Source organism: Pistacia vera, unplaced genomic scaffold (assembly GCF_008641045.1).
Source record: "Pistacia vera cultivar Batoury unplaced genomic scaffold, PisVer_v2 Contig471, whole genome shotgun sequence".
NCBI classification, from domain to species: Eukaryota; Viridiplantae; Streptophyta; class Magnoliopsida; order Sapindales; family Anacardiaceae; genus Pistacia; species Pistacia vera.
The window spans coordinates 472,713-498,440 of record NW_022196303.1 but is presented as its reverse complement, the minus strand read 5'-3'; the positions used below and the strand labels follow the sequence as shown (position 1 = coordinate 498,440).

Below are 25,728 nucleotides of genomic sequence, written 5' to 3'. Positions count from 1 at the left end.
TTTATGAAAATGAAAGCCATTTAATAATTGGAATATTAATAAAATTAACCAAATTCTAGGTGTTAAGTGAAATTAATCAGGTCTTCAAACCTGTTTTTTCAAGGAAATCTACGACAACTCTAAATTTTTTTGTTTTATTAACCTAATATAATTATATAGTTTATCTAATGGAAACAATTAATTAACATCAAAATTAATACCTCAACTATCACGCAGGGGCATAAACAGAATTTCTAATAAGTGGGATCTAAACGTTAAGTTGATAAATTTACAATAAAATATATATTAAAGTAATAAACATAAAAAAATGTAATCTAAGAATTTAATTTACATATATAAAACTTTTATGTAAAATAACAAAAAAATGAGTATTATCTTACCTTATACCCTCTAAATGAGTAGTATTTATCCAAACCTAATAAAGAAGAAAGTATAAGAGAAGAGGAGAGAAACAGAGGAAGAGACAAAAGGTGAAAAAAAAAATATGGGTATTTTTGAATTTTTGGATTAATAAAATATAGAAATATCCCGATCAATAAAATATGGTTAATTTTAATAGGACCAATTAAAGTTGTTAATTACTATAAAATATAGACCTATTATAATAGTTTCCCCCACTGAGTATATTTTCGCTAAACCCCCGTCGCCCGCTTGAAACTGGTCAAAATCAAATTTTAAATCATAATAAAAAGAGAGAAAGTGAGTGGAATTTGGGCTTTTATACGGGGATAATTTTGATTAATTCAACTAATGCTATTTCTTAAAAATCTAAATCCCAATTAATGTTTGAATTAATTAACAATAACAAAGGGGAAAATATATATTATTTTATTCCTTAAAAAGACGTTTAAATTTTATTGAGTTGAGATGATATCATGGGTATTTGAATCATATAATATTTTATTATAGGGATATGTTACATTAGTTAAAAGATAGATTACCTTGAAGATTATTGAGAATGCTTAGAAAATATGTTTGGTTGGTTCGAATAAATTGATGAATAATATATTTGTTTGGGAGGATAAATGGGTAGATCTGTTATATAGATTACTAAATTATTTTTTGAACCTTTTTTTTTAACCCCCTATATTTGAAATTTTGCTAAAACACCTTGGTTATATAAAACTTTAATTTGTGGCAAAAACACCCCACCCACCCCAAGCCACTGTCGGCAGCCAGCCACCATTGCCGACCACCACTAGTAGTCTACGAAATGGCGCACGACTGACTGTATATACCCAGCCGTGCATTGGCAAAGCTATTTTCAGCAATGGATCACAAATCCATGGCTGTTTCACGGCCAAATCTCTGGTCATTTCACTGCCAAAGATGTGGCCGTGAAACGGCCACAAATCTAGTCGTTTCTGTTCATAGATCACAAATCATGGTGGAGAAAGGCCTTACCGGAGCACGACCGCCCAAATCCCGCCGGTCATGCACCATTACGGTGACTAACACTAGCGGTGGTCTTGGGCAGCTGAGGATATTTTGTTTTGTGGCTAAGGTGTTTTAGCTAATTTCTTATATGTAAGGAGGTTGGGTAATTGTTATTTGGTAGACATTTGAGGACAATTGTGTCAAAATAGTTTTTAATTAAGGACAAAATATATATAAAAATTAGATTACCCGATAATATTTTAATTGTAGGGGCGGAAGAGGGCATCCGATTACCCCTCACATACTAGTAAACACTATTTATAATAAAAGATTTTTATAATACTTTATTACTTACAAACCAAATAATAAAATCTTACAAAATAAATAAAAATTATCCCAACTATCTTATATGCCCTTATCCAAACGCACCCTAGTACGAAATGTTATGGCTTCGTTTGGTTGGATTTTGGGAATACTACTTTTAGTATTCCCAAAAAAGTTAAACAGTAAAATACCCAAAAACTCACAATATTATTCAACTTTATTTAATATTTTTTAAACCCCCTAAATTTGTTAATTCAATTAAATACCCCTAAATATTTTTAATGTTTTTGTTACGGCGCTCCGGCCACCCTCCGGCGGTGGTGGCCGACTGTCCGTATTTGAGGGTGGATTGGGGGTGTTTTTGTTAACTTTTAATGTTTTATTATAAAGGGTGTTTTGTAAAAAAACAAACATAGGAGGTATTTTATTAATTTGTAAATCCTACATCGTAATACCCGCTCAATTCAACTTTTTTTTAACTTTTTTCAAAAAACTTTTCCCAAAAACACAAAATTGTGAACCAAACGGAGCCTATATGTTTTAACGTTCATGCTCTCGAGAAAAATGCTTTGAATTAAATACGTGTAAACCGCTCACATGCATTCGAATAGAATTCACTACTACGCTTTCTTTCTTTCTTTTCGATCAGCTTTGTCTGTCGGTCCAATGGCCTTTCTTCTTTAACTGTGGGCCTGTGGCCAAGTTTTTATCATAAAGTTTTATTATTCCATACAGACAAATCGAAATTAATAATATTTCTCCTTCACAATTATGGGAGATGCCATGTTCCTATTTACATTTATATAAAATAATATCAAGCTTTTAAAATCTCTACTTTATGATCTAAATAAACCCAATAATGTATACCGTTAGTTTAATGACACGTTATCATCAACAATAATGCTAGCTTCATAACCTTTCTTTACAATCTTCGACGTGACAATTTATCATTGGTTAGTTCACAAATAGGTAGGTAGAACCCATTTTATGAACTGACTAATAACGAGCTACCATTGTAAAGAAGATTTTGAGATTGATTTGTAAACCTAGCATTATTCTATAACTAATGATAAGTCTCACAATCTCAAGTTCGATTTTCCGTTAAGCGTAAATATTACTTTTGTCCATAATTTACCTAGAGAGCCGCAACACGGTTGTGTGGGATAGCTTCTTTAGGCGTATAAACTGGTTCAAACATCTCAGTTTAAAAAAAAAAAAAAAAAAACATTTACCATTTCCTATTATAACTTTATGGGTGCATTTGGTTCAGGGAATGTTGGATTACTGTAATTTTATATTACCTTGAAGATTACTGAGAATCTTTAGGAAAATATGTTTGGTTAGTTGGTTGGTATGTTATATTAATATGTTTGGTTAGGGGAAATAAATTGGTGGGTATGTTATTTAAATTACTAAATTGACCCTTTTTTAAATATTAATATAATATTATTCTTATTATTAATTTTTGAATAATTTTTTAACCTCCAATATTTCAGATTTAGCTAAAACACTCCTGTTTATGTAAAACTTTAATTTATAACAAAATCACCCCCATCTTGCAACAGCCTGCCGCCACCACAAACCACCGCCAGAAGTCTCTGAAAGTCATCATGAGTAGCTCACCGTGACCACAAGGCTCCGATGTGGCCAAACGGCCAGATCCCTGACCAATATCAGCCATATTTGGGCAAGATCTGGCCGATAATGGCCAGGGATCTGGCCTGATATGGTCGGAAACAGCCATATCGAAGCCTCCCAGCGAATCTTGATTATTTTTTGGGACTCCAACGACAGTCCATGGTGGTTGGTCAGCTATCGGCGGTAGTGGCGGGGTGGTGGTGGTGGTCTGTAATTTGTTTTAAATATAAGGACATTATTGTTCAAAAACCTAATTAAACAAGGGTAAAATTGAAATGATATATTAATTTAAATTTATTTTAAAATAGGGGCAATGTTGTCTAAAATTTTTATTAATAAGGGATAGAATTGTAACAAAAATAACAAAAATAAGGTTACCATGGTAATCTTACAATACCTAAGAAAATAGAGATAATCAGATTACCTCAAATATTACTAACAGTAACAATTATTGGTAATGCAAAATTACTGAAATCTTATATTACTTGATAACCAAACATAATAATTAAGTAATATAAGATAATATAACTCTAATAATTTTCTATTACCTTCAACCAAACGCCACTTATAAGTATTAAACATTTTTTTCTTTAAGATTCTTGAAACGACGTCGTTGAGCAATACATAAACCAATCCGCCTGGGTAAAAAAAAAAAAATTGACCATTTGTCAGGTAGCAAGTAAATAAAGAAGCAGGAGGAACTCAACCACTAATAAATTGGCTCTAACCATCGGCAGAGGCAGTCAGGGACCACTTTCACTTTCTGTAATTCCATTTATAGTAACTTTTTATTAATTAGTTTTTAATTAATTTAATTTTCTTCTCTTGTACTGTACATAACATCACCGTATCACTCATCTTTCATGAACTGAAGTCAATCAATTAAACTAGTAATAAAGAAGCTGTGACAGCTTGCCGCATATATCAATCCGCCGAGTTGTGATGAGCATTGTTTATATTTAAGTTGCTTCTATTCTATTATCACTTTTCAAGGGGCACTGATTTTGTCTAGTCAAATTTACACCCACCACATGCTTATGTTGTGTGTCTAATCTCCGGAGTATGGATTCACCTACATGTCATTTCGTTTAGGGTTAATTTTATTTGCAAGTTTACTATTATAACAGTGTATACGTTTACTTTTTACTCCAATTAGGGATCATTTTTCATTGAGTTAACGACTTTTTCTTACCCAAATAATGCCTTCATGATATTTTCTCATCCATAAACTTTTAAAATACTACTTTATTACCCAAATTTATATTCCAACAGTGAACAGAGATCTAACTTGTTCTAGATTGTTGTGACTTTTGAAAATAGCAGGCAGATGAGTATTTTGGTGGTGAAAGGTTGGATTTTGGTTGTTGGGATTGATCATAATTTAACTAGGAATTGGCAGTTGCGTAAATCCTAATCGCTTAATTGTCAGCGATTGACGGGGTCGACAAGAGTAGGGTTTAAGGGGTTTTAGTGATTGATGATTGAAAAAGAAAATGGTGGCGGAGGCGTAGGGTCGCAACTAGTGGCGAATCTATAAATTCTTGTTAAGGTGGACTAAAATAAAAAATAATAACATATAATATTCATATTCTATGTTTTTAGTTGAAATTGTCACACCAAAAAAAAAAAAAAAAATTACATACAATTTTTTTTTTTTTTAAATTTGAGGGTGGGCCAACATACTCTAGATCCACCCCTGGTTGCAACGATGTTGAAACAGAAAATAAAATATAAATTTAGATAATAAAGTAATATTTTAAAAATCTGTAGGTGAGAAAATGTCATTAAACCATTATTTGGTCGAGAAAAAGTCGTTAACCCCTTTTTATTCATAGTTTTGTAAGCCACACTGTATATAAAAAAAAAAAAAAAAAAAACGCAAAGAAAAATATAAACATAAGGTTTCTGTCAAATTTGAACCACTTCAAAAATCTCTTAATATTTGTACTTTCGATTTATTCATTAATTCGACATCATATCTCAAATTCTATACAATCTCTTGCATAAATTTCACCAAATAATTTACATATATCTCGTTGGTGCGCATCTTATCATCAAGAGCTTGGATTGCATAACATATAAAAGTATCAGAGTGTATCAACATTGATTGACCATGCTTGCATAACATATAAAAGAAAAGATGTTCATGTTCTATTATGTCATGCCATAATATGTCATGAGGCATGAGCCATTACACTACATCATTGATGATGAAAACTACATTATATAAACTTTTTTATTTTATCTTACTATTAAAAATTGGTTGACAAATATTTTTCACAAATATTAACGTGATAGCAAATAATTGATCAGTTTGTATTTGGATGGATCAAACTATTATTAAATAAGTAAGATTTATTGCGAATTGATCGATTAAGAGCAGATTGTAAATGTAGTATTATCGATATTTTATTTTTAATTTACTTATTTATATTAAAATTTTAAAATCTAAGGCTGTGTTTAGCTTAATATTTTTATTCATATTCTGGATCCTATTCTCCAAATAATGTTTGGCACATTATTACAGAAATATTACTCTATTTTTTTAAGTACTTTAAAACCCCATAAAGTTATTAATTTCACTAAATACCCCCTAAAAAAAAGTTTAAAAATTAACAAAAACACTTCCATCAACTCAACTTGTCAGATTCCGGCAACCACCGTCGGTGATAGCCAGAATCTGTACAACGGCCTAACTCCCGACTAGAAATGGCCGGAAGTTCACCGATGTGGCCTTTTCCGGCCAGATCCACCATGGATCTGCACGGAAAAGGCCAGATCTGGCCGTCAGCGACGGCCAAATCTTGGCTGTCGTTGACCGAAAAAGACGGCTACATCTTTGGCCTTTTCCGGCTGTCGACTGCCATAACAGACCGTAGATCTGGTCGGAAAAGGCCATAACAATGTGTTACGGCACAGATCCGACCGGTCTGTGCCGTAACAAAATTTTTCGACCAGATTCCGGCGGTGGTGGCCGGAATCTGGCACTGCAGGTGGTGGGGGTATTTTTATCATTTTATATGTTAGGGTCTTTAATTAAATTAGTAAACCTAAGGGCTTTTTCATAAATTTTTAAAATTTATCTCGTAATACTCCCCTATCAAATAACCCAATACTATCCCCAAAATCCTATCTAAAATACTAAACCAAACGTACCCTAAATTATTATTTATTTGATTTGACTTGACATCACTATACTATTATGTCAGGAATCTTGTAAATAGTCTTTATGAGATTCCCTCTATGGCCATAGGTTTTTATCCATTCAATAAAGTAATGATATTAATTAGATTCTAATTAAATTCTTTTAGTCTTAAACGTGTCATTATTTTTTTTACAAGATTTGAGGTATAACTAATAAATTAAACATTTTATTTAAATTGAGGGGGAAGGGCATAAGTGGAATTAAGTGACGTTTTTGAAATTGAAGTAGAAGCGGAAACCTTTGTCCGGTTCTCGGAAGTGCTATAAATCACAAAAAATAATATCATATTTCCTTAACTTGCCTAGTTTATCCAATCAATCAAGAAAGGTGGCAAGGTCTCGTGACCCACCATCTCCTGGACCCCATGCTGACGTGGAGATCCCCTAAACCTTTTTTCCGACCTTCTGACAGCCAAACAACAAAAACACAAACAAAATTCACTCTCCCTCTCTCCTCTCCTCTCCACTCTCCCTCTTTATTTTCTCTTATCTCTCTCTCTCTCTCTTTCTTTGTACGGTCACCTTCATTCATGTGGAGTTCTCAGCTGGTTTTAGTGAGTGAGTGAGTTACTGGTTTCTGATTATTGTGATTGTTTGTTTTTGTGTTGCTTCTTATGGCGATTGAAGAGGACGTCGAGAGTTGTGGAAGTAGAGCCGCGGAGTCGCAGTCGCTACCGAATTCGAGACTCCATAGACATAAATTTGAGGTCTATGGTGAGGTGCTTCGTCGCCTTCAAGATTTGAATTTCGAAGAAGCAAATAGAACTGACTTTGATAATGAACTCTGGGTTCATTTTAACCGTCTACCTGCTCGGTACGTCCTTTGCTTAACTTAACCTTGCTACTTTCAATTTTCTCCATCTCTTTTTTAATTTATTCTTTTTCAAATTTTATAATGAGAAAGAGCAGGAGTTAGAACTGATTTTTTTTTTTTTTTTTTTTTTGACATGATTATCTGATTTTGTTTTCGGCTGTCAGCCGGTGTCAAAATAGTTATTATTTTGGACTCTGTATTTGAATTTCTTTTTAAGATTATGTTAGGCTTGGTTAATTTTTTTTTTTTTTTTCTGTTTGTGAAATTTATGCTTCTAAATGGCACTGTATAGTTATGCTTTGGATGTGAACGTGGATAGAGCTGAAGATGTCTTGACCCATAAGAGATTACTGCATTTGGCGAAAGATCCCGCTAATCGGCCTGTTTTTGAAGTTCGTGTTGTGCAGGTAAATGCACGCCAATATGGTAAAAGCTACTATTAAAGACTATAGCTTTGTTTATACTGTCTTTTCTAAAACGGAGTTTAGTTGGCAATTATTCTAGAAATCTTACTTCATTTATGTCACATAGTACTAGTGGCATCTTTTTTTTTTCATAATAATAGATGGATTTGAAAATTCAGGACCACACCAATGTTAAGTTTGAGCGTTATTTTTCCTGACTAATTTTGCTTTGGGTGTTTAGAGAGTGACAAACAAAAATAATTAACAGTAACTTGATGTTTTAGAAGCCGAAATTTGGTGGGTGGGGGTTATAGTTGAGGTTCAGTCAGCATGTACCTCCATGTTACTTATTTCCTGCCAAAATTGTGTAATCTCAATTTTTCAGGGTCGTTAGTTAGAGATGAATCTCATAGCACAACCCACACCATCTCATTGTTTTATCTATTTTTCTTAAATCTTGGACGGCAGTCTAAGATTCTAGCTTATGGTTAACTCAGTTTGGATTTGTGATGAACTGCATCTTAAATATTTTCTATTTTTCTATTTTCTTTTATCTTAATGTAGGTTTATCCTACCAGTAGTGTGTATTCTGTTGATTCAGATAGTTCAATGAATGAAGATGTACAAAGTTCTTACTATCTGAGCAAACAGGGGTATGGCTCATTGCTTTGTTTGTTATGTTGTTAATTCATTAATTTAATTGAGAATTATCAAGATCTCGTCACATTTGCCGACCTTGTAATTCTGAACCTGCATTTTTATCATTGTTGATACTTGCTTATATCTTTTTGTCTCCAGGGTCCATCCGCCTCCCACATTTAGTTCATCACCTAATTTTGAAGCACTTGCACTGTGTGACAATAAAGATATGATGGAAGAAGAAGATAGTACTGAAAGTTTGTCATCATGCTGTACCAAGTAAGAATTTCAAGTCACTAAGCACTATCTTCAGTAAGTCATATTGTAGAAAGTGACCCCTTCTTCCCTTACCCTCATACAATCAAGGCTTTTAGTAATTTAAACTGGCTAAAATTCTTGATTTAGCACGTTGATTAGAGGAGATTTCTTGTTCATATTTTATTATTATTTCACTCTTTGGTCCTATTAGCTAGATTTAAAATCACCTTCTAGATCATTTTTATTTTGCCCGTTTCTTATGGTTTTAACTCTGTTTTACCTTGTATTTGTCATTCTTCTAGGCCTATGCACGAAATCACTTTTTCAACAGTCGACAAGCCAAAACTCCTTACTCAGGTAGTTTACTAATTTGTTTAGCTGTTTGCGTGGAATATGCCATCATATTTTTGGATCATAGCAATTAGCAATTACCTATCCATTTTCGACTTAGAGTTCATCAAAGTGGTTGAACTTTAAGAATATGTGAGAAAGAACTCATTCATTTTCTATATGTTAAGTGCATTGTTTTACTGATTTGTAACATCTGCAACATTGCTTTCATATGCTTGGAAAATATTGTTCTTTTCCTCCATGTTTGCCTTGTTGGGAGAAACTAATATCATACTTATTATTCATTTGCTAGACTCTTTGAGGATGTCCCAATAAATAACATTATCTAATTTAGTAAAGTCAAGGTTCAAGAGCTGATTGAAAGCTGATGTGGGGCCTAAAATAAACATTACTTCGATATCGTGGTTTTAATGGATGTTGAGGAGTTTCTTATGCAATGAACTTCGTGAAATCAGATAGCTCATGGTTTCTGGTTTTCCTTTCATAAGGTATGATTGGTGCATGAATTATGAAATTGGTTGTGTTGGAAGACGTGAAGGATGCAAAACCATATGCCATATTCATGCACTCTCTCTTGTGCTCTCTGCCTGCGTGCATGTGTGTGTGTGCTGCTCACATGCTCAGCTTGCATTTGATAATAATTAAAAGTGACTGATTTTGCAGTTGACTTCCTTACTTAGTGAGATTGGACTGAACATTCAAGAAGCTCATGCTTTTTCCACTGTTGATGGGTTCTCACTAGATGTCTTTGTTGTTGATGGCTGGCCTCTTGAGGTATGATCTGACGATTTATTCTTAATATCATTCCCTTCTGAGTTTGCTAGTTAATCATTTTTAGTTTTTCTTACATCATTCCCTATTTTTCATAGAACTTCCATAATAGCTTTTCAAATTTTGTAAGTGAAAAAAGGGTAATTTAGATCTTCTTTTCTCTTTCATAAGTTCTGATGCTGACATACTTGTATGTCAAAAACTTTTTAGGATACTGCAGAGCTCAAATGTGCGCTGGAAAAGGAAGTCATAAAATCCAGGGTAGTGGTTCTCCGTACTAGTCATTTTAATTAAAATGTTGTATGAATGTAGAACATCTTAAATGCTCTTTTCTATCATCAGCCAATCTGTCAAGCTGGTTTATTTTATATAGTGCTTTAGCTGATGCCAAATGAGGCTGTTGAATTTCTATTGTGCTTGGTGCAACTTGCTTTTATATAGTATCTTATCTTGATAGTCTGCTTATTTTTGGGCTCTAAGGGATCTAGAAAGTTATTTATCTTTTTTTGTTAGTGTGATTTCTTCCCATGGCTACTTTGTTAGTGTGATTTCTTCCCATGGCTACTTTTAAACACTTTTGAAGTTAAACTGAGGCTCATGTAGTTATGTTAGTTTTCTGATAGGAATTGCTGATGGATGTAGCAATTTTGGGTGCAGATGTTTTACATCAGCTCTCGGTTCACGTACATGTTATTAGTTACTTGTGGTTTTTGTCGCTGCTTCAATCCAAAGCCACACACATATTCACAACCACGGATTTCAAAAAACAATTTGACTAATCAACTTGGAGCACCTATGTTTGACTTCCCTTTGATAGTTTGTAACTGCTCTGCAGGACCATTCCTTTTTCAGGCAACATTCAGTTTCGGCTGTCAATATGCATAACCCAGTAGTTACTGAATCCTTTCCTAATTGCGTAGAAATACCTACCGATGGGACTGATGTCTGGGAAATTGTTCCAAGGCAGCTGGCAGTTGAAATGAAAGTTTCATCTGGGGCGTATGGTGATCTGTAAGTTTCCAAATTTGAATTCTTTTTCTTTGTAGGTACAGATTCTGAGTTGGTTGTATCTGTTAACTTTCAGTTACAAAGGCACATACTGTAGTCAGGAAGTGGCTATCAAAGTCCTAAAGCGTGAGCATGTGGATACTGATATGTTAAAAGAGTTTTCACAGGAAGTTTACATAATGAGGTTTGTTAAATGTATGATTCTGGTAGGGAAGGGCATCACTCACCCTCTTTTTATTCATTTTGATGTTATTGATTTTTGTCAGTTAGATCTTTGTTGCGATATTTACTTTTTGCTTGTAAAAAAGATTTTTGTTTCATTCTTTTATTGTTTTTGACATGGAATGGAGCATGGTGATGTTATATAGGTTATTTTTAGGCATTCTAGTTGGGTTGTAATTCTTTATATGGGCACATATAGTAATTAATGAATGTGCTTGTTATAGGCTGGGCCAGCTAAGGTCATGCTTGCCTGAATGCAAAGATTACAAACTGATGTCCACTGATCATTAGATGATAAAACTAGATTTGAAGTTTCATATGGAGGAATATGTTATGTCCGGATAGGGGAAAGAGACTTTTTTGGGTTGTATGAGGCTGGAACTGCTGGAAAGATGACGTGGAAAATCTGACTCTTTAAACTAAAAGATTCTTATCTTTATGTTAGCTAAAAAACTATGTGGATTTCATCAACTTTATTCCCTTAATTACATCAGGGCAGCAGTAGTCTATGTGTAAATTCTATTGACCGTGAATAATCTGTAGAAACCTCTGATGGTGTAAACCACAAAATCTCTCTCTCTTTTTCTTTTTTTTCCTGCATCTTTTGCAATTATATTTGTAGAATCTCATGTTATATGAATGGTATTTACTTGCCTTTTAGAAGGCGCCAAAAAAAAAAAAAAAAAAAAAAGAAAAACACCTGTAATGCGAATGCTTGTCCCATCAAGCAGCTCTGTGAAGGCTGACCTGGATTCTATCTCTGTAGAGCATTAAGAGGCTTTAGTAAATTATGTAATCGTCATTCATTGCCTTGCCGAGAAAATTTATCATCTCTGCATGCATTGTTTCGCTTGACTGTTATTTTACACGAGCACCTTCTTCTGATGTGCAGGAAGATTCGTCATAAGAATGTTGTGCAATTCATTGGTGCATGCACTAGACCTCCAAATTTGTGCATTGTGACGGGTAAATTTTAGTTAATGTTTTATATCTATCTTCCTGATAACTAAAGAAATGCTAATATTTTGAAGTCTGATTCTTTTGATATTATGCGACTGGGAACAGAACAGTGCAGTGGCTAAATTTAATATTGTAAAAAATTAGCTTTTCAGTCTCTATCATCTATCCTATATTTTAAGTTTTATGTTATGTAGGATGACTTAAACTTTTTAATCCTCTCGCTTATAATCAATTTTTGATGGTTATATTTGTGCTTTATCAGAGTTCATGGCTAGAGGAAGCATACATGACTTTCTGCATACACAGAAGGGTGTGTTTGACCTTCCGTCTCTGCTTAAAGTAGCAATTGATGTTTCCAAGGGAATGAACTATTTGCACCAAAATAATATAATCCACAGGGACCTGAAAACTGCCAATCTTCTGATGGATGAAAATGAAGTAAGAGAATTTTGTGAATTCATCACTGATTTGTTATCTTTATTAAAACAAGTATACTACATGTGCCAAGTAAATATCACAACTTTGTATCTCAGTTAATATGGTTATTGATCTGTCATATCACATTAATGATGGGATGATATGGTTTGTGATGTAATGATGCCAAATTAATTGACACATCACTTGAGATAAAATTGGGATGTTTATTTTGTAAATGTAGGACTACTCTTTTTTAAAAATGCTTTTTTAATGTTAATATGAATCTTCAACTTAAGAAATATATTTTCATTCTGGAACATATGAGTCAAGCAGCTTAACGTATAAATTCTTCTATCCTTCCTGAACAGGTTGTGAAGGTTGCAGATTTTGGGGTTGCCAGAGTGCAGGCTCAATCTGGTGTGATGACAGCTGAAACTGGAACATACCGCTGGATGGCTCCTGAGGTTGCAATTAGTTCTTCTGTTAGCACTTTTTAAAGGGCTGCAATTTACAACATATATGTGGTGTCAGATGTTTCCTTGTTTCCTTGTTTTACTGTTTGAAGTTTTTATATACTCTTCAGGTTATTGAGTTCTAGTGTTCATTGCACCCTAATTGTCTATCAGTACCATTGTTCTGAAACCCGGACCGGACCGGCTGGTTTAACCGGTCGGACCGGGAGCCAGAGCCTTCTCCAAGCTCAGTTACCAATTTCTACTGTTCAAGTAAACCCTCGATTTATGGACGGCAATCGGCGAGCAGACAGTGGCGAGGCTATTGGGGGTTTTGGAGAGGAAGTTCCGGTGAGTCGAAAGGTGGCGACGGAGGTAGTTTCTGGTAAGTGAAACGACCGGAAAATGTAAAAGTCGCGTGGCCACAACAGTGGGCTGTTGCCGGCGATTGGCGGAGCGAACATGGGAGGGGTCAGATTGGTTTTGGTGAGGAGGATGAGGGAAGTGTTTTGGTGGTGATGAGGGCAATTGTCGATGCTGGAAACAAGCCTATTTGGCTTTTTTTGGAAAATTGTGCTATTTCGACCAGATTTTGGGGAGATTTTCTGGGGAATGGCTCAAAGGATGAGTGGGATTGCATTTGGTGTAGCCGTCGCCAACCAGTCGACTGCAGATTTGCATTTGTCTAGATCACAAGGGTGTGTTTGCTGGATTTCAAACCTGCAGGGACTGATGTGTATTCCAGGCTGTTTTTGCTAGATTTCAAACTGCTTGAAACACGGGTCTGACTGGCCGGACCAACCGGTTGGACCGGCCAACCTGTGAACCGGCCCCCCTTGACCGGGTCAAGAAGCGAGCCGGGTTTCAGAACATTGATCAGTACAGCCACAACTTCTGCAAATTTTTTAACTGTGTTGGTTTCTTTGTTGTGTTAATTTGTCTTTATATGCTTTTAGAAGTTTTCTTATATTAGCTGATGGTGATATTGCTAAGAGAAGTGATGTTTAACACTGTCCTCCAATTAGAGAGAGCCATGGCAGCCCACATGTACTTCAGTTTTATTCGCAAACTGTGTATACGGAATTGTTGGTAATGATGCATATATTGTGCTTCTGTATTAGCTCTTAGGTTTTCACATGGCTGATTTCTCAAACTATTATCACCTTCCATAGAGACATGTTAGCGTATGGTCAAACAGAAAGAATGATTTTGGATACAAACCACACAGTGGAGCAGGATTCATCTTAGCCGATCCTAAATCATGGTTCTAATGCTTTGTGGAGATTATGGTTTTGCTTTCTTCTTGATCTATGACATCCATTGGTTCTCCTGCTTTTTTATTGGTTTCACAGTTTGTATGGATATTTTGCCATCCTCTAATTGTCAAACCATATTATAGGGATATTATATGCTTGATAATTTAGTTTGCCAAGTATCCTAAATTTACTTTTTTCTAAGGAAGTTTAATTTGATTTCTGCATTCTGATTCAGTAGACTTCCCTAGCATTTCCTTACTGTGTTCTTGATGAATGAAGGTGATTGGACACAAACCATATGATCACAAGGCAGATGTTTTCAGTTTTGGGATTGTATTATGGGAGCTTATATCAGCAGAAGTAAGTCATTTATCTTTGGGGATAAAATATATATATATATATATATATATTTTTTTTTTTTTTTTGGCAATGGTACCTTTTTCTTTTGCTTTTTGCTTTTTATGTTTATGAAGAGCTTCATATACTTAATTTTTATTTTTTATGAACAAATTGTCAGATCCCTTACTCTGGCTTTTCCCCATTACAAGCAGCAGTTGCTGTGGTGCAAAAGGTATCTATCCCTTCTATATACCCCACCAATAATTAAAAAGAGAATAAATGGAACAAATAAATAAAAATGAAATTTAGTTTATTTAATTGACATTGTTGTCAGGGTCTAAGGCCTTCAATCCCCAAGCACAGTCACCCAAAACTTACAGAGCTGATACAGAGATGCTGGCATTCTGATCCAATTCAACGACCAAATTTCTCAGAAATTACTGATATCCTTCAGCAGTTAATAAAGGAGGTATTATATTGGCTAAGACCAAATTTTGGTGCAATTAGACAAGCTAAGTTTGAACCTTATATATGTTTCTTCTGGCTATGAAGTATGTTGTTGTTTAATGCAGGTTGCAAGGGAGAGGGAAGATAACGGCAGCAATAGATCAACTGGTGGCTTATTTTAAGCACACGGGAGGGGTCATCACTAAAGTTGGGAGGAGTGAGAAAGCTGTCTATAATATATATACGTATGATCTGATCATCCTGGACAATTGTACTTGCTCTTTTATATGTATACTCAAATACTCAACCTAGTTTCAGCCTGTCTTTAGATTCTGTTTTTCAGTTGTGTCTGTGTGTTATCTTCCATCCTGCATTTCCGTTGTTTTCTTTCACCTAACCATCCATATATACTACTACTTGCCTTCTAATCTATGCAATCTGTAAAATATGAGTTAGGTCAGAAATTACCACTTTCTGTGGCCTTCTCATTGTAGTTGGCTTGACTACTCAGTGTTATTGACTGATGATTAGTAGGAAAATTGATGTTTGAATAGCCATTTAGCAATGAAGAGTTGAAGACTAGCTAGACTAAGTACTTCTCTGTCTAATTAAGTTGCAGAGCTAAATAATGAGTACTACTCTTGCTGAGGTATTTATCTTGAATAGTGAGGTGTCATATAAGTATATAAATGATTGTTTGCCGGATACATTTGTATACAACTTTTGATGGAAAATTTAATGCTTTCCATGATACATGTTAATGTTACACTGCATGTATTATTGAATTCTGGGATGCAACATTATGGTATGTTTAGAAATAGTAATTATGGTAAAGAGATTGTGTTAGTCACTGGCTGATGAGGAGTTGCCGAGCTCGAACCCTGACCTGTAATCGCACAAGTGCTTGCATGCAATGCATGGCTATGCGTGTTTGCCTTCGCACACACACTCCACGAACCAGAGCTTGCAGCTTAACTAGACTCCTCAGTGCCCGAAACGCCCTCCTTGCCTGTCAAATTTTTGGATTATCAAAACTCAGAAAGAGTATCAGTTTACTTTGCCTTATAAGAGAAATCACTATTGAATACAAGTGTAATGGGTTAGATATATTACAAGATGACCCCTGAAATTTGCTTGGATTTTGATGGCTGCAATGTCTTCCATGGTTGGTTCTTTCTTCTTAAATGAAGTCAGTGAAACTGAGCTTCTTCTGTTACCAGAGTTGGCTATTTCTTCTGAGATTTCTTCTGCTACTCCAATGATTGCTTCTTGGCTGGGATTTGGGCTATGGAAAATAGTGATCTCTCTATGAGACACTCTATTGAACTTTCTTCTAATTAGACCGAACCAGTTTCTGGACTTTCCCATTTTTTCTGTTTGTTGGTTTACCTGGTTGCTTGAGTGTGTCTCAGATTTAATCCATAATCCCTCAGGAAGAAGACGCGTAAAGTTAGAGAAATGCGCACCATGTTTTGCTTCTAGGGAGGGTAGCTTTCTTTGCCTAATGCTTGTCAGAAACTCAGAACGTGGCAGGATGAATTCCTTGTACCACCAGCTCCGTGTGAGTTTGAAGCATTCCACGGATTTTAAAGTCTTAACATGTATTATAATATCACTTATCCACTTCATTTAGTGGGGTTGGAGCGGTTCATCGTTTGACTTGAACTCAGTGATATTATCTATAAAAAAAAAAAATAGTTTTAAACCTTGAGATGGGTAATAGATAAATCCTAATCCTATTGAAAATAGTTTTGAATTTCGGAATGGGCAAAAAATAAATCTGAGACACACTGAATGAGGTAAGCAAGAGATATAGATAAATTTGATCCCTACCTAAGGAGTAGAGCCGGCGGTGGACCGTAGAGATAAATTTGATCCCTACCCAACGAGTAACGAGTAAGGATAATATGTGATAATCCTAATTCTTCAAGTCATATTTAACAAGATGGGTAGGGGATATTATATCAGATATATAACAGACGAGATGGGCAGAGGATATTATATATATCATATATATAACAAACAAAGACTATCGGAAAACTAACATATAGAAACCGTCCTTGGATGACCGGATGGGACGGTAATGATTCTTCTTGAATTTGATTCTCTTCAGTTACTAATAGGGATGATCATTAAAGAGTTTATCCAATTGTTAACTTTATGACTTTAAGATTAGTCGAAGTATGCACAAACTGGTTTAGACACCCTTAATCTCTAAAAAAGAAAAAAAAAATTACTAAAGACTTAGTCATAGTTGGACCACTGGTAGGTAAGTTATGAATTTCTTGGAGTTGTTTATACTTTATACAACTTTACAAGTCAAGACTCTAAGACCTGAATAAGCAATGGGAGAACCATAAGATTATGGAAATCTTGTAAATTAAATTAAAATAAACAAAATTTATGCTTTATAGATATTTTATATTTCAATTATAAATCCCTGGAGGTATTCTGTTCAGAGATTTAAAAAAAAAAAAAAAGGGAGCAATGGTGATATCTTGTTTATTCATCTACTATATTATTATTGATTCAAACTTTACACAAACTTTCTGCAACATTTACCCATCTCTGTTGTACGGAAAGTACATTTTTGTAAGATTTTTTCTGGACATTCACCAGTTTCAGACCAAGGTTATAGTTCATATAGAAAGAGCGATTTCCAGATCCATGAATCAAAGTTCAGTTGGGAGTCCCGTCTGTCTCCAGGCAGCATACCCTCCAGCCATATCAGTAATGCCGGTAAAACCCTGAAGTTGAAAACCAAAAGCCATTAGCTAGATTAAAATTAAAGTAATTCAATCTCTTAACATCGAAGCGAATTGGATTCTTTGCTTTAAATGTAGTAAAACACACTTGATGTTGAAACTGGAGCAAATTATGATGCTTAAAAACCAAGTTTAAGCTTTAAAGCATGATGTGCTTACCGCAGCTAAAAGATCTGTAGCAGCCATGAGAGACCTTTTCCCAAGTTCACACCCCTGTACAAACAAGATTTACATTATATTTTCCATGTTCAATGCCAATTGAAAGAGAGTTTCAGGACAGTAGAATAAAAAGAAATTTAGTTATAGGAGGTAGGAACCCACAACAAGAATTTCATCGTATTTTCCGAAATAAGCTGACACTTCCTTTAGGAATTCTGGGTTCTTTGTCATCCCTGAGTTTAGACACAAAAAGTTTACAAAAGAAGATTTAAGTGCAAAGAATTGAGAATAAATTGGGTAAATGGAGCAGAAACCAGTAAGTAAATGAAAACCTGATCCAACTCTGTACATGTAAGGGACATTAACAGCCCCAGGGACATGCCCCGCACTGAACTCTTCAGGAGTCCTACAGAGTCGCACAAAAAACCAAATTATTCGGTAAAACATTAGGGATTTTAATCAAGAATTTCGGCTTTCATTTTTAACTCTTTGTTTTCAAGCTGTAAGTAAAATAAAAATGAAACTTTTACTTAAAATCGAAAGCAAAACCTGACATCCAAGTAACGATGGCCAGCTTGAAGAAGCTCGTGGGCCACTCGAACAGGCACAGAAGTTGGAACTCCAGTAGCCTCCAGATTCCCTCTCGGACTAGCCTTTGGGCTTTATATAAAAACAGAGAAAAAGCCAATTCAAGAACAAAGAAACGAGAACTTTAACAAAATTCTTTATCTACACTTGCACGTACCGGAGTTTCAAGCTCTTGCTACTGATGCCAGCGTTGCATCGCTGTGAACTCACAGCCAACGAGAACAGACCTCTACAGAGAAACGAATTGAAACATTAAACTCTGTAAAATTAAGCAACTGAAATGAATATAACAAGCTAGAGCTAAGTAGCTAACCTGTGATTGAGATTCCGAGAAGAAAGAACAACAGGAGGGAGTGAAGAGAGAGTGGAGCTAGACAGTGAAAGTAAGGAAGTTGCTTCCATGATTAATTCTTGAGTGAATGAATGGATGACTGTTACGATTATTTAATGATGATGAAGGAGAAGGAGCATGGGTGACACATCAAAAATGGCAGTTTCATTCCATGACTGGGGATAAATACAATAAATACAAAGGGAATCAAAACTCAAAGGCGGTTAAGATATTGGGAAGGGAACAAGAACAGTTGCAATTGCCATCAGCATGATAAGTTTAAACCTGGAAATTGGCTGGAAATATTATCATTTGAGCACATCTTCCCATGTCTGGCTGCTTTCACAGACACGTGGCGATTACCCAGATGCTACAATATTAGATATTGTAAATTGGAGGTGTGAATTCACTCATCAAAATTTGTTGTGCGCCCGTGAGAAAAATAGTCCCATTGTTAATTTAGTCCCACCCGTCTCTTCCATTGTATTATTGGAGGAAGGTCTTCTCATTTCTCAATGTTCAATTTATTGAACTCTTGAAACTTACTGCAACTAGGCATGGCAATAGGGCGGGGCAGGACGGGGATCTCATTCACCGTCCCCATCCTCGCTCTCAACATCAATCGCCACTCTCACCCCGTCCCCGTTGTGGGGATGTCAAGAATTCCCCATCCGTGCCCCATGGGGAATGTTGGAGGCCCGTCCCTGTCCTATTAATTTTACATTAACATCAATTTGAGCATTACAAAACACAATAGTTAATTTTCTTTTAATATTTAGATTCATCCACATAACAAACACTTTAATTAATCGTTTAAACTTAAGATAAGGCATTGCACTTGTCCAAAATACAGACTCATTATGTATTCGTCCACATGACGAACGACAATATGAAGTTGGCCAAGGGCGAATGACAATGGTAACAAGTTTAAGACTTGAGAGTTAGGATTTGTTCTTGTTCAATTGTTTAAGTTGGGGGAAATTGGGAAAATATGAGTTTATATAAGTAAGATAATTGTGTAATTAAGTAAAATATATAGAGGTATTAGTGAAAAGTAAATATTATATATATATATATATATATAAAATTTTATATATTATTTGTGAGGTGGGACGGGGCGGGGCAGGGGAAGGGCACCCCTACCCCCACCCCCACCCTATCCCCGGGGATGGGGATTAAAACTCCTCTCATCCCTGCTCTTATCCCCGAAAAAACTAGGGAATCCCAGCCACATACGGGGCGGGTCGGAATGGGGCCCCAGAATTGTGGGGCCCATTGCGATGCCTAACTGCAACAGATCCACTTCTTGAGCATATGTATATCATAATTGGGCTTGGTTGGGTTGGGCTAGCAGTTAGGCCCATTTAAATGTTCTTGATTAGAACCAAGTTTTAGTCTTTGGAAACTTCAATAGCGAACTTTAAACGACGCCGTTCAAAGTACACCCCCTGCGGTTGATTTACTCGTATTCTGAGACTTTGTCCTTGCCATTTCCCAGTTGAATTTGAAAGCTATGGCCAGCTTCATTAGTCTTTCATCTCCTTCTTACTTGTCTCCAACCTCGCCACGGTTCAAGGTACTCTATTCACTTCTGTCTACCTCTTTACATATTCATTACAATTACAACGCTGTTAATTTGTATTTCACTCTTTTTTTTTTTTAAGTGTTTGGGAGCGAGAACAAGAGTGTTTGTGCTTCCCGCCAAGTGTTTAGCTTCTGGACCGAGACAGGAAACTGAATCCAAACCTGAAACGAAGCCGTCGTTGTCGTCTTCGTGGTCTTCGAGCATTTCGACATACAACTGGTGTGCAGGAATCGGAGGCGTAGGTTTTATTGAAACTGCGTATCTGTCTTTTCTCAAGCTCACAAATTCTGACGCCTTTTGCCCGAGTGGTGGCGGCAATTGCGGTGACGTTCTGAATAGTGATTACGCCGTAGTTTTCGGTATTACCTTTGATTTGAAGTAGTCTCTTAGTTTGCATTCTTCTGCTGAGTCTGTTGTATGATTCGTGATAAAACCATGAGGAATCACAATTGAAAGACAAAGAAAAAGTAAGTCTTAAACGCGTCTTATATGAACTCTGTTACTTGGATCATGTTGATTTACAGTACTTGGGGAATTATCTATGTGACTATAAAATTACATATGAAGAGATTTAGTTGACACTGGCCTATAAATTTACCTAGAATTTTGATTACGTGCAATAATGTTTTAGTTATTAAGAATGGTTTTTCAATTACTAATAAATGTTATCCCCTTATATATACTACCATTGTTAGATGAAAAACCAAAATATTGGTCTAGTAACTTTATTAGGCTGGTACTATAGTATGACCTGCATATGAATAACATTATAGTTAAATCATAAATGTGTTTGAAAATGAAATTTTAATTATAGTTCTTTGGAATTTGCCAGGTATTCCTCTTCCATTGATTGGAATGTTTGCCTATGGGTTAGTTGGAGTGCTCGGTCTGCAGTTGGGCAGAAAGAACTTACCATTTGGAATCGGTGAATCTTATGGTCGTTTGATTTTACTTGGGAGCACTACCTCCATGGCTGCTGCCAGTGCATATTTTTTGTACATTTTAAGCACAAAATTTACTGGATTCTCATGTTTGTATTGCCTAACATCAGCATTGTTGTCATTCAGCTTATTTTTCATCACTCTGAAGGTTTTTTTTCTTAAATTAACTTTTTTTTTTTCCTCATTTGCTGGTGGTTACTAAAAACTAATTGATTGGGTTCATAAATATCTATACCTTTATTTTTTGTAGGAATTTGGATTTGAAGAGATACAGAAGGTAGTGGGTATACAGCTATGTATAGCGAGCTTGGTGATTGCTAGCCTAAGCACCTCATATAGTTCTTCTCAATCTTTACCTTCCAGGTTAACAATATATATGCATAAATTATGCTAATTGCTATCGTTTTGTTGATTCATAGAGCTGCTGTCATATCTTTGTATTCAACTGGCTATTCATTTTAAGATAGTTCCCTTGTCTAAGTGATTTGCGAGACAGCTGCTTTTACTTCCATGTTTCCTCTGAAACATAGAATACCCGGTTTCTATTTTTTATTTTTCGTTTTCCACCTTAAAGAATTAGGTATTAATACCTTCTTTTGTCACTGCACAAAGGGAAATCCAGCCATTCAAAAGTGACATTTTGAACCAAAAAAAAAAAAAAAAACCATAGAATCGAGGATTGTTTTCTGCTCTAAATTGTAGTAAATAATCAAAGTTGCCTTAAGAAACTTGATTTCTTTTAGTTTTTGTAGAGATTTAGCATTTCTAGACAAATGTCCCATTCTGTGTTTGGGAAAATGTTGACTGTGTGCAAACATTTCACTCTTCCATGATGAGTTTTATTGTTCATATCATGTTGGCAAATAATAATCTCTATAGTTTTATTTATTTATGTATTATGGAAGATTCTTATTGCCGATGTATGTTATTTTTTCCTATTCAAACTATTTGTGTCCTGAATGTTTGCAGTGATTTTCTTTCTTATTGTCTTCATTAACAGTCTAGCTGAAGTTGACTTGCCATATGTTGAAACTGAGATAACTACACCATCAAGTCCTTTCGCTCTATCCCTTGCAAAACATTTGAAAGCAATAGGAGCTAAAATATACGGGGCTTTCTGGTGTTCGCACTGTTTAGAACAAAAACAGGTTTTTCCTTCTCTCTTCTATAAATCTCAAGTAGATTCTGTAGAAGTAGGCAGACATTGTTAGATAAATTATTATTGTCTGTTCAACCTTATATGTGTTCGCACTGCTTAGAACAAAAACAGGTTCTTCCTTCTCTCTTCTATAAATCTCAAGTAGATTCTGTAGAAGTAGGCAGACATTGTTAGATAAATTATTATTGTCTGTTCAACCTTATATTAGGTAACTGTCACTGTTAAAATTGCCAAAGTTAATTATCAAGCTTTTTTATGTCAATCATCCACTGGCAGTTTACAGTTCAAGCATTATACTTTTTATTACTGAAAATAAGCTGCCTTGTGTTTCTTCAAGAATCCCTAAAATTTGTTGCTAATATAGTGATGACCTCTTTGACTTGCCATTCTTATCAGCGAATCTTGTGTATAAAATTGAAAACCAAAGTGCCATGGGCTCAATTTCTTTTGAACATATACATTCCTTTTCCTACAATTAGCTANGCCTAACATCAGCATTGTTGTCATTCAGCTTATTTTTCATCACTCTGAAGGTTTTTTTTCTTAAATTAACTTTTTTTTTTTCCTCATTTGCTGGTGGTTACTAAAAACTAATTGATTGGGTTCATAAATATCTATACCTTTATTTTTTGTAGGAATTTGGAGTTGAAGAGATACAGAAGGTAGTGGGTATACAGCTATGTATAGCGAGCTTGGTGATTGCTAGCCTAAGCACCTCATATAGTTCTTCTCAATCTTTACCTTCCAGGTTAACAATATATATGCATAAATTATGCTCATTGCTCTCGTTTTGTTGATTCATAGAGCTGCTGTCATATCTTTGTATTCAACTGGCTATTCATTTTAAGATAGTTCCCTTGTCTAAGTGATTTGCGAGACAGCTGCTTTTACTTCCATGTTTCCTCTGAAACATAGAATACCCGGTTTCTATTTTTTATTTTTCGTTTTCCACGTTAAAGAATTAGGTATTAATACCTTCTTTTGTCACTGCACAAAGGGAAATCCAGCCATTCAAAAGTGACATTTTGAACCAAAAAAAAAAAAAAAAACCATAGAATCGAGGATTGTTTTCTGCTCTAAATTGTAGTAAATAATCAAAGTTGCCTTAAGAAACTTGATTTCTTTTAGTTTTTGTAGAGATTTAGCATTTCTAGACAAATGTCCCATTCTGTGTTTGGGAAAATGTTGACTGTGTGCAAACATTTCACTCTTCCATGATGAGTTTTATTGTTCATATCATGTTGGCAAATAATAATCTCTATAGTTTTATTTATTTATGTATTATGGAAGATTCTTATTGCCGATGTATGTTATTTTTTCCTATTCAAACTATTTGTGTCCTGAATGTTTGCAGTGATTTTCTTTCTTATTGTCTTCATTAACAGTCTAGCTGAAGTTGACTTGCCATATGTTGAAACTGAGATAACTACACCATCAAGTCCTTTCGCTCTATCCCTTGCAAAACATTTGAAAGCAATAGGAGCTAAAATATACGGGGCTTTCTGGTGTTCGCACTGTTTAGAACAAAAACAGGTTTTTCCTTCTCTCTTCTATAAATCTCAAGTAGATTCTGTAGAAGTAGGCAGACATTGTTAGATAAATTATTATTGTCTGTTCAACCTTATATGTGTTCGCACTGCTTAGAACAAAAACAGGTTCTTCCTTCTCTCTTCTATAAATCTCAAGTAGATTCTGTAGAAGTAGGCAGACATTGTTAGATAAATTATTATTGTCTGTTCAACCTTATATTAGGTAACTGTCACTGTTAAAATTGCCAAAGTTAATTATCAAGCTTTTGTATGTCAATCATCCACTGGCAGTTTACAGTTCAAGCATTATACTTTTTAGTACTGAAAATAAGCTGCCTTGTGTTTCTTCAAGAATCCCTAAAATTTGTTGCTAATATAGTGATGACCTCTTTGACTTGCCATTCTTATCAGCGAATCTTGTGTATAAAATTGAAAACCAAAGTGCCATGGGCTCAATTTCTTTCGAACATATGCATTCCTTTCCTACAATTAGCTAATGCTAATTTCTATTAGCATGTAAATATTCATTCAGCATACTTGCCCATTGACCTGGCTTTCTATTCTTGAGCAGAGTGCTTCCAATCAGCATTGTTTTGGAAATTTATTATTCTTGTACACGTTTATCTGTGTTGTGCTATCATTTTCTTAATTCATTCAAAAGGAAAATATTAACCACAATTTTCTATCTGCAATATTTGCTTTGTGTCACCGAGCAGATGTTTGGACAGGATGCTGCGAAGCTGCTGGACTATGTGGAGTGCTTCCCAGATGGATACAGGAAAGGAACTAAAATGGCCAAGGCATGTGTGGATGCTAAAATTGAAGGGTTCCCTATGTGGGTGATTAATGGTCAGGTGAGGAAAGCTTGCTTTGAGTCACATAAGTGTCTTTTTCCTTTTTCGTGCCCAAATTTGTTAGAAATGTTTTCAGGTGTCGTCATTCTTGTATAATTCTTATTAGTCTGCTTTTTGATGAAATGAATGAGATTAGCCATCCCAAGTATAATCCAATGATGCAGAGAGTTTTGTTAATTATGTGTCATTCATTTTTAGTTGTACTCATTCATCAGGCCTGAAATGCTCCCAGCTATTTTCTTTGCCCCCTCTTCTTGATCTTTCTTTGGCCTCCATAGTATTCACACTTAAGCAAGCTGTCATCAAATAAAGAAGGAAAAAAAAAAAAAAAAGTAAACAAACAAACTGTATGACTTTGAGTTTGTTTCACCATATACTTACTCTTCTTTATTGTAATGTTACTCTGTTTTCTCACCTTGGAATGGATGTTTTTTCACAGGTTCTCAGTGGAGAGCAAGAACTGTCAGCCCTTGCAGAGGCATCTGGATTCTCTGAATTAAGTCAACAGCCTAGTTAAATCATCCATCATCATAGCAGTTCATGTACAGTCTACAGGATAAATTTTTATGTTGAATGAACATTATTTTCCTCCTTTCTGAAAGCCTTGAGAAGTATTAGTCAATAGTGTATTCATACTCTAAACTGATAGAACCTCACGATTTAATATATTTACAACTAAATTTTTAACAGTAAGTCAATAATTGTAATTGCAGTTCTATTATTGTGATAGCAACTATTCTTATTGAAATAAAATACTGTTGAATTTGGTAGTGAGGGTGAATGTTCTTAATTAGAACTGGGTTTCAGTCTATAGAAACTTCTTTGTCTCGTCTCTTCATCAGGCAAACAGCAAACAGTAAACAGCTGTGCAACTCCACTGCTGCTATTGAGATGCTGAGCTTATGAAACTCTGATCTCGCTATTTTCAATTGAAAC

At 35.1% G+C, this 25,728-nt stretch overlaps 4 protein-coding genes across 6 annotated transcripts; 2 read left to right on the top strand and 2 right to left on the bottom strand.

Moving 5' to 3' along the window:
• Positions 1 to 6,980: 6,980 nt before the first annotated feature.
• On the top strand, positions 6,981 to 15,223 carry LOC116146110 (serine/threonine-protein kinase STY8-like). Of its 2 annotated transcripts, XM_031431521.1 has the most exons (16): positions 6,981 to 7,357; positions 7,650 to 7,764; positions 8,326 to 8,414; positions 8,560 to 8,679; positions 8,961 to 9,015; positions 9,673 to 9,783; positions 9,991 to 10,041; positions 10,616 to 10,791; positions 10,865 to 10,972; positions 11,903 to 11,976; positions 12,233 to 12,408; positions 12,756 to 12,851; positions 14,375 to 14,455; positions 14,613 to 14,666; positions 14,769 to 14,903; positions 15,007 to 15,223. In XM_031431521.1, exons 1-16 carry the CDS (start codon positions 7,158 to 7,160, stop codon positions 15,061 to 15,063), a joined length of 1,698 nt encoding a protein of 565 aa, XP_031287381.1. In that variant the 5' UTR covers positions 6,981 to 7,157; the 3' UTR covers positions 15,064 to 15,223. The 2 variants fall into 2 exon arrangements, with proteins under 2 accessions (XP_031287381.1, XP_031287382.1); XM_031431522.1 differs by lacking the exon at positions 15,007 to 15,223 and having other exon boundaries at positions 14,744 to 14,858.
• Positions 15,224 to 15,557: 334 nt separating this feature from the next.
• Positions 15,558 to 16,377, bottom strand: LOC116146113 (protein IQ-DOMAIN 31). The gene is made up of 2 exons (XM_031431526.1): positions 15,995 to 16,377; positions 15,558 to 15,890 (listed from the first exon to the last, which is right to left on the bottom strand). The coding sequence occupies exons 1-2, from the start codon at positions 16,247 to 16,249 to the stop codon at positions 15,729 to 15,731; spliced, it is 417 nt and encodes a 138-aa protein (XP_031287386.1). The 5' UTR covers positions 16,250 to 16,377; the 3' UTR covers positions 15,558 to 15,728.
• A 975-nt stretch (positions 16,378 to 17,352) lies between these two features.
• Positions 17,353 to 19,122, bottom strand: LOC116146112 (thiosulfate sulfurtransferase 16, chloroplastic-like). The gene is made up of 7 exons (XM_031431525.1): positions 18,707 to 19,122; positions 18,551 to 18,622; positions 18,355 to 18,465; positions 18,138 to 18,211; positions 17,968 to 18,038; positions 17,806 to 17,859; positions 17,353 to 17,628 (listed from the first exon to the last, which is right to left on the bottom strand). The coding sequence occupies exons 1-7, from the start codon at positions 18,793 to 18,795 to the stop codon at positions 17,554 to 17,556; spliced, it is 546 nt and encodes a 181-aa protein (XP_031287385.1). The 5' UTR covers positions 18,796 to 19,122; the 3' UTR covers positions 17,353 to 17,553.
• Positions 19,123 to 20,163: 1,041 nt separating this feature from the next.
• Positions 20,164 to 25,508, top strand: LOC116146111 (thiol-disulfide oxidoreductase LTO1). Of its 2 annotated transcripts, none has more exons than XM_031431523.1 (7): positions 20,164 to 20,300; positions 20,389 to 20,668; positions 21,142 to 21,398; positions 23,045 to 23,157; positions 23,795 to 23,942; positions 24,655 to 24,792; positions 25,232 to 25,508. In XM_031431523.1, the coding sequence occupies exons 1-7, from the start codon at positions 20,238 to 20,240 to the stop codon at positions 25,307 to 25,309; spliced, it is 1,077 nt and encodes a 358-aa protein (XP_031287383.1). In that variant the 5' UTR covers positions 20,164 to 20,237; the 3' UTR covers positions 25,310 to 25,508. The 2 variants fall into 2 exon arrangements, with proteins under 2 accessions (XP_031287383.1, XP_031287384.1); XM_031431524.1 differs by lacking the exons at positions 23,045 to 23,157; positions 23,795 to 23,942 and adding exons at positions 21,501 to 21,613; positions 22,251 to 22,398.
• Positions 25,509 to 25,728: the final 220 nt, after the last annotated feature.

Coding starts and splice junctions, on each gene's coding strand:
- LOC116146112 (XM_031431525.1), bottom strand. CDS start 18,795: ATGGAAGCAACTTCCTTACTTTCACTGTCTAGCTCCACTCTCTCTTCA. Junction 18,623..18,706: donor TCTCGGAATCTCAATCACAG/GTTAGCTACTTA, acceptor GTTTCTCTGTAG/AGGTCTGTTCTCGTTGGCTG. Junction 18,212..18,354: donor CATCGTTACTTGGATGTCAG/GTTTTGCTTTCG, acceptor GCGACTCTGTAG/GACTCCTGAAGAGTTCAGTG.
- LOC116146111 (XM_031431523.1), top strand. CDS start 20,238: ATGGCCAGCTTCATTAGTCTTTCATCTCCTTCTTACTTGTCTCCAACC. Junction 23,943..24,654: donor ACTGTTTAGAACAAAAACAG/GTTTTTCCTTCT, acceptor GTCACCGAGCAG/ATGTTTGGACAGGATGCTGC. Junction 24,793..25,231: donor TGTGGGTGATTAATGGTCAG/GTGAGGAAAGCT, acceptor GTTTTTTCACAG/GTTCTCAGTGGAGAGCAAGA.
- LOC116146113 (XM_031431526.1), bottom strand. CDS start 16,249: ATGGGAAAGTCCAGAAACTGGTTCGGTCTAATTAGAAGAAAGTTCAAT. Junction 15,891..15,994: donor CAAATTTCAGGGGTCATCTT/GTAATATATCTA, acceptor AAAATTTGACAG/GCAAGGAGGGCGTTTCGGGC.
- LOC116146110 (XM_031431521.1), top strand. CDS start 7,158: ATGGCGATTGAAGAGGACGTCGAGAGTTGTGGAAGTAGAGCCGCGGAG. Junction 10,792..10,864: donor TCTGGGGCGTATGGTGATCT/GTAAGTTTCCAA, acceptor GTTAACTTTCAG/TTACAAAGGCACATACTGTA. Junction 12,409..12,755: donor TTCTGATGGATGAAAATGAA/GTAAGAGAATTT, acceptor CTTCCTGAACAG/GTTGTGAAGGTTGCAGATTT.